At 43.8% G+C, this 7,885-nt stretch overlaps 1 protein-coding gene across 1 annotated transcript in view; it reads left to right on the top strand.

Annotated features, from left to right (window-relative positions):
• Positions 1–7,885, top strand: part of DHX8 (DEAH-box helicase 8) — a 48,298-nt gene that overhangs the window by 15,600 nt on the left and 24,813 nt on the right. Inside the window, 2 exon segments of the mRNA XM_017892803.1 lie at positions 2,158–2,255; positions 3,251–3,398. Of these exon segments, the coding sequence (XP_017748292.1) occupies positions 2,158–2,255; positions 3,251–3,398 (246 nt within the window).

The raw sequence follows: 7,885 nt of genomic DNA, 5'->3' as shown, positions 1-7,885 counted from the left end.
ATTTATTTATTTATTTATTTATTTATTTATTTATTTATTTTTTGAGACGGAGTCTCGCTGTGTCGCCCAGGCTGGAGTGCAGTGGTGCGATCTCGGCTCACTGCAAGCTCCGCCTCCTGGGTTCCCGCCATTCTCCCGCCTCAGCCTCCGAGTAGCTGGGACTACAGGCACCCGCCACCGCGCCCGGCTAGTTTTTTGTATTTTTAGTACAGACGGGGTTTCACTGTGTTACCCAGGAGGGTCTCGATCTCCTGACCTTGTGATCCGCCCGCCTCGGCCTCCCAAAGTGCTGGGATTACAGGCTTGAGCCACCGCGCCCGGCCAAGAAGTAGAATTTTACAAGCACTTCTGAAGCCCTTACGTGCTCCCCTCTGCTTAGATCTTCTTTCTTCCTCCTAGGAGTAACCACCATCCCATATTTGTGTTAATTACTCCCTTGCTTTTCTTTAGTTTTACCATCTACATATCTATTCCTAAACATTATGTTGTGTTGTCTATTTTTGAACTTAACTCAGTTTTCTTTTTTTTTTTGACTTACATATTTTTTATATTTATGATGATATTTATAGTGGTATTTTACCCATTTTCATTGCTATAGAGTATATATAAATTGTCTATAATTTATCCATTTTGCTTTTGATGGACATATGAGTTGTTTCTTGGTTTTTGGTTAATCTTTGTGAATAATAGTATTTTGAAATTGCTATATTGTCTCTTAGTGCTTATGTACAGAACATTCTTTTTTTCCTAAATACATAGAATTACTGGGTAGGCCAAGTGTAAGTGTCATGGCTCAGCCCTGTAATCCCAGCACTTTGGGAGGCTGACTGAGATAGTAGGATTGCTTGAGTCTAGGAGTTTGAGACCAGCCGTGGCAACATAGCTACGCCCTATCTTTACAAAAACAAAAAAAAAATTAGCCAGGTGTAGTGATATGTGCCTGTAATCCCAGCCATTGGGGAGGCTGAAGTGGGAAGATTGCTGGAGCCAGGGAGGTCAAGGATGTAGTGAGCTGTGGTCATGCTGCTGTGCTGTAGCCTGGGCAACAGAGGAAGACCCTGTCTTAAAAATTACTGGGTAGTAAGAAATGTGGGTGTTTGACTTTACTGGGCAGTTCCAAATTGTTTTCTATTGGTTTCTGTACCATTTGTACTTCTGTCATAAGCGTAAGCAAGTTCCGCCTGGTGTTGTTCAATTGTCCAACTAATTTTTTGCAAATTTATTATGGGTTAAGAGTTATTCCATAACGAAGTTGGTTGGCAAATGCCTTAGTACCATTTAGAATGTCAGGAGAGCATTTTCTCACAGGTTTAACTTCTTTTGAAAGTAGGTTGGATCAGTTCTTGGACTGGAGCACAAATGCCCTAGAAATGGCTGGTGGTAGGGGGAATAGTCACCTAGGTTAGAGTTTTACTTGCATTGCCATCCTTTGACCTGGGAAGCTTTTTTTTTTTTGAGACGGGGTTTCGTTCTCATTGCCCAGGCTGGAGTGCAGTAGCGCGGTCTTGGCTTACTGAAACTCCCTGCTCCTGGGTTTAAGTGATCCTCCTGCCTCAGCCTCCCAGGTAGCTGGGATTACAGGTGCGTGCCACCGTGCCCAGCTAGTTTTTTTGTATTTTTAGTAAAGATGGGGCTTCACCATGTTGGCCAAGCTGGTCCGGAACTCCTGACCTCAGGTGATCCACCCACCTTGGCCTCCCAAAGTGCTGGGATTACAGGTGAGAGCCACTGCACCCGGCCTTTTTTTTTTTTTTTTTTTTTTTTTAAGACAATCTCACTCTGTCTCCCAGGCTGGAGTGCAATGGCTTGATCTCAGCTCACTGCAACCTCTGCCTCCTGGGTGCAAGCTATTTTCCTGCCTTAGCCTCCCAATTAGCTGGGACTACAGGTGCCCGCCACCAAGCTGGGATAATTTTTGGATTTCTAGTAGAGATGGAGTTTCACTATGTTGACCAGGCTGGTATCAAACTCTTGACCTCAAGTGATCCTCCTGCCTTGGCCTCCCAAAGTGCTGAGGTTACAGGCATGACCCCCACACCCCACCAGGGGAAGCTGTTTTTGATAAAGATTGTTGGTGTCTATGGAAATTAATTGTTTTGGTGAAAATTGTTATTCTCTCTTGTTTATGGCTAATTCCTCTTTTGGGGGGACTTTTAGATGAGGACCTTGAGATTGAATTGGTTGAGGAAGAGCCTCCATTCCTGAGAGGGCACACTAAGCAAAGCATGGACATGAGCCCTATTAAAATCGTCAAGGTGAGAACTTCTGAACCTTCAACCTGGAAACGTCAAGTGGATTTCTTTTTCTAAAGTAACGGGTCAGGTTATTAGATCTGCGTAAGTAGAACTTAGGCCACATAAAGTATTATTGGCTGTTAGCCAGGGTCTAGAATAGTTTTGTTTTAAATGGAGGTTGGGTTGGCTTTATTGCTTTTGCCTGTTTAATTCTTTTGTGCTCCTTTTGTGTATTTTGAGTGGAAGCAGAGATAGATAGGAATGCTTAATCTACCATCATTGCCTTTGCATGGTTTCCTTAGGTCTTGAATCTTGCAGATTTAAAGGCAATTTTCAAGAATTTACTTGAGCAGTTAGGGCTGGCCACCATAGAAAGCTGTAGCACTGGGTGTTGGGGAGGGCAGAGCTGTGAAGGGAATCTAAACCACAATCTATAGAATGATAAAAATTTTAGGTATAGAAAAGGGTATATTAAAGGTCTCCCAGCCCAGCACATATGTAATGCTTATAATCCACACATATGATTCTTCTGCAGTGTTCTTCTCATGTGGTCATCTCATAGCTGCATGACATTGTTAGTGACAGGGAATTCACCAGCCCTGAAGGAGGTACCTTTCATCATGAGATGGATCTGATCGCTACTTCTTCTTTAGGCAGACCTGAAACCTCGCTCACTGAAGTGTCCACATTGGTCTTAATTTTGGTTCCCGGGGTCATACAGAAAAATTCTTATCCCTTTCTTATGTCCTTCATACATTTAAAGGTAGCATATCATTCCTATCTCTTTTGGGGTTCTCATCTTCAAACTAAACATCCAATTCCTTCAATGATTTATTATTGTCCTTGTTCATTTTATCTGAATGTGCTACGGTATATCCATTTCTTTCCTATAGTCTGTTACACTGATAGGAACTTTATTCCAGATGTGTTCCCATGTTTTAGATTACAGGGTCTTAACATCTACATTTTATTTCCTGGACATTTAATCCGTGTCGTTTTTTCTTCTGTTGCACCAGAACCCAGATGGCTCCCTCTCCCAAGCGGCAATGATGCAGAGTGCCTTGGCCAAAGAAAGGCGGGAACTTAAGCAGGCCCAGCGGGAAGCTGAGATGGATTCTATTCCCATGGGACTCAACAAACACTGGGTTGACCCTCTGCCTGATGGTAGGACCCTTGGAGGGGTGTATGGACCTTGTTTAAAAATCTGAGCCTTCCAGAGCACAGGGAGGGGTCACTCCCAGCACACATTAAAAATTTATCCTTGGGTGGGGGCGGTGGCTCATGCCTGTAATCCCAGCACTTTGGGAGGCCAAGGCAGGTGGATCACCTGAGGTCAGGAGTTCGAGACCAACCTGGCCAACATGTCGAAACCCTGTCTCTACTAAAAAAATACAAAAATTAGCCGGGCGTGGTAGCGCACATGTGTAATCCCAGCTACTCAGGAGGCTGAGGCAGGAGAATCGCTTGAACCCAGGGGTGGAAGTTGCAGTGAGCTGAAATCAGGCCAGTGTACTCCATCCTGGGTGACGGAATGACACTCCGTCTTGAAAAAAAAAATTTACCCTTGGTTTTTCACTTCAGTTAGAGCATGTTTGGTTTTTTTCTTAAACACATGTTTAAAACCAAAATGTTTTAATAGCCATGGTCAAATCATTAGACTGAGTTTTTCTTCTGAATAACTTTAAAAATTTTACTCTAGCTGGGCGCGGTGGCTCACGCCTGTAATCCCAGCACTTTGGGAGACCAACAAGGCAGGTGGATCACGAGGTCAGGAAATCGAGACCATCCTGGCCAACATGGTGAAACCCCGTCTCTACTAAAAATACAAAAAATTATCCGGGCATGGTGGTGTATGCCTGTAGTCCCAGCTACTCAGGAGACTGAGGCAGGAGAATCACTTGAACCCTGTAGGTGGAGGTTGCAGTGAGCTGAGATCGTGCTGCTGCACTCCAGCCTGGCGACAGAGTGAGACTCCATCTCAAAAAAAGAATTTTTTATTCTAAAGATAATACAGCTTTGAAACTTCCTTTTTCATATTTCTTTGTGCAGTAAATATTAACTACTAGATGTAGTCATAACAAATACTTATTAATTTAATTTGTGTTTGGCATTTGGAGATACAGATATGAATTAAACAGATACGACCCCTGCTTTCAGACACTACAGCTTAGTCGGGGAAATTGATGTTAATTAAATAATTACCAAGTAATTAAATTATAATCAGTGCCATGTGAAGAAGTACAGGCAGTGTAATTGACTGTGGTGGGTCACTTCCCTGGGGAAATTGAGACCCAAAGGATAAATGGGACTCAGTCTGTCAAGCGGGGATGGGATGGAGGTTGGGAGGTATGTTCCAGCCTGAGGAATAGCCCGTGTTGGGTTTGTGGGGTGGGAAAGAAGGAACTGAAAGGAAGCCTGTGTGGATGGAATAGAGAGAGCAAGGGACACTGGTAGGGAATGAGATAAGAGCATTGGACCAGGGCTTCGTAGGTGGCATTAAGAATCTGGGCTCAGTTCTGACAACACTGGGAGATGTTGAAAAGTTCTTTTGTTGTTGCTGTTGTTTTTGGTTTTGAGACAGAGTTTTGCTCTTGTTGCCTAGGCTGGAGTGCCATGGCATAATCTCGGCTCACTGCAACCTCTACCTCCCAGGTTCAAGCGATTCTCCTGCCTCAGCCTCCCAAGTAGCTGGGATTACAAGCATGCACCACCACACCTAGCTAATTTTTTGTATTTTTAGTAGAGATGAGGTTTCTCCATGTTGGTCAGGCTGGTCTCGAACTCGCGACCTCAGGTGATCCACTCACCTTGACCTCCTAAAGTGCTGGGATTACAAGCATGAGCCACCACATCTGGCCAGATGTTGAAAGTTCTCAGCTGGCACATGGTATGACCAGAGTTGCATTTCCAAAGGATGATTCAGGCTGCCCTGCAGAATGAGTTGGATGGGGCACATATGATGATTTGGGAAGCTTTTATAATAATTCAGAAGAGAGGTTGGTGGCTTGAACATGGAGGTAGCAAAGAGGAGGGATGTACTTGAGAAAAGTGATTCGTTGAATGTGGGGCAACAGGAATGGTCAAAGATAACTTCCAGGTTTCTGGTATGAGCACTAGGATGAATGATGGGAACACCGGAGGAGAAATGGGTTTGTGGGGAAAGATGGTGAATTCCGTTTTGGACTTGTATCTGAGACAACTAGAGGACATCTTAGGTTGAGGTATCCAGTGTAGAATTGAGTATGAGAGCTCAGAATAGAGGTCTGGGCTGGAGACAGAAGTTTGAGAATTGTGTTAATTTAGATATCAGTTTGGCTGCATGTAATAAAGATTTAAATATTAGATTAGGTTCGACATGATGGCTCACACCTGTAATTCCAACACTTTGGGAGGCTGAGGCAGGAAAATTGCTTGAGGCCAGGAGTTCAAGACCAGTCTGGGCAACCTAATAAGACCTTGTCTCTTTTTTATTTTATTTTATTTTATTTTATTTTAAGTTAGTTTATGTTATATATTTTATGTTATGTTATTTTATTTTGAGATGGAGTCTCACTATGTTGCCCCAGCTGGAGTGCAGTGGTGCAGTCTCGGCTCACTGCAACCTCTGCCTCCCGGGTTCAAGCAATTCTCCTGCCTCAGCCTCCCAAGTAACTGGGACTACAGGCCCCCGCCACCATGCCCAAGTAATTTTTTTTGTATTTTTGGTAAAGACAGGGTTTCACCATGTTGGTCAGGCTGGTCTCGAACTCCTGACCTCCAGTGATCTTGCCCACCTCAGCCTCCCAAAGTACTGGGATTACTGGTGAGCCACCATGCCCAGCCCTTGTCTCCATTTTAAAATTAAATTTTTAAAAACGACAAAAATAAAAACCAAAATATTAGATTTACAGTAGAAGGTTGGAAATATGCATTCATTGTTTAACAATATCATCTTCCATTTCCTCAGAATAAACCCATTCATTCCCTTTTACCCTTTAGTGAAATGTTCTCCACGACCCTCCTTTGGCCTCTGCCAAAGCTCACTTATTTGGTTAGTAGGCACAAGTATTTTTTCATAGCCAGCTTTTGGCATCAAATTTGTAAAATATTTGCATATTCTAGAGAGCCACTAAAATTCTACTCATTTTTTTTGCTCCTCAAGCCACAATTCCAAGGTGAACCTTGAAAATATGAGCTAGGTCCAGGCGAAGTGGCTCACACCTATAATCCCAGCACTTTGGGAGGCTGAGGTGGGCAGATCGCTTGAGTCCAGGAATTTGAAACCAGGCTGGGCAATGTAGTGAAACCCTGTCTCTGCAAAAAATGCAAAAATTAGGCTGGGCGTGGTGGCTCAAGCCTGTAATCCCAGCAGTTTGGGAGGCTGAGGCAGGTGGATCACCTGAGGTCAGGAGTTTGAGACCAGCCTGGCCAACATGGTGAAACCCTATCTCTACTAAAAATAGAAAAATTAACAGACATGGTGGAGCGCACCTGTAATCCCAGCTACTGGGGAGGCCGAGGCCGGAGAATCACATGAACCTAGGAGGTGGAGGTTGCAGTGAGCCGAGATCACGCCATTGTACTCCAGCCTGGGCAACAAGAGTGAAACTCCATCTCAAAAAAAAAAAAAAAAAATTAGCTGGGTGTGGTGACATGCACCTGTAGTCCCAGCTACTCAGGAGGCTAACATGGGAGGATTGCTTGATCCCAGGAGGTAGAGGTTGCTGAACTGAGATCTTGCCACTGCACTCCAACCTGCTGGGAACCAGACCCTGTCAAAAAAAAAAAAAAAATAATCTGAGAGAAGCCAGGCACAACAGACCACATATTGTATGAAATATCCAGAATAGGTAAACCCGTAGATATAGAAAGTAGACTAATGGTTGCCAAGAGGAAGGAAAAGGGAGGAATGGGGAGTAACTGCTAATGGGTACAGAGTTTTTTGGGGATGATGAAAATGTTCTAAAATTAGATAGTGGGGATAGTTGCACAGCTTTATGAATATACAGTAAAACACTGAGTTAAACACTTAAAAAGACTGACATGGAGGCCAGGCTTGGTGACTCACATCTATAATCCCAGCACTTTGGGAGGCCAAGGAGAGAGGATTCCTTGAGCCCAGGAATTTGAGGCTGCAGTGAGCCGTGATTGCGCCATTACACTCTAGCCTGGGCAATAGAGCAAGACCCTATCTCAAAAAAAAAAAAAGAAAGAAAGAAAAGTGTGACATGGTTTGTGAATTACATCTCAATATAGCAGTTATTTAAAAAGGGGAGAGTGCTGGGCATCGTGGCTATGTCTGTAATTCCATTACTTTGGGAGGGTGAGATGGATGGATTGCTTTAGCCCAGGAGTTCAAGACCAGCCTGGCAACGTAGAGTGACCTCTTCTCTTCAAAAAAAATTAAAAAATGAGGCAAGAGAATCGCTTGAGCCCTGGAGGTCGGGGCTGCAGTGAGCCAGGATTGTGCCACTGCACTCCCACCCACTTGGATGACAGAGCAAGACCCTACCTAAAAAAAAAAATAATTCCAGTGTCAAACAATCAGGTCTTCACTTCTCTCAGCTAACCTTTTTTCTGACATCACAGGTGTGTAGCACCACTTGTTACAGTCTCTTTCCCACTCCCTGCTGCCCCTTCTATATTCTTTTTTTGTTTTTTTTTTTTTTTTT

Source organism: Rhinopithecus bieti, unplaced genomic scaffold (genome assembly GCF_001698545.2).
Source record: "Rhinopithecus bieti isolate Rb0 unplaced genomic scaffold, ASM169854v2 scaffold_23529, whole genome shotgun sequence".
Taxonomy (NCBI): Eukaryota; Metazoa; Chordata; class Mammalia; order Primates; family Cercopithecidae; genus Rhinopithecus; species Rhinopithecus bieti.
Note: the sequence above shows the minus strand (reverse complement) of the source record. Positions and strands in the feature narration are given on the sequence as shown.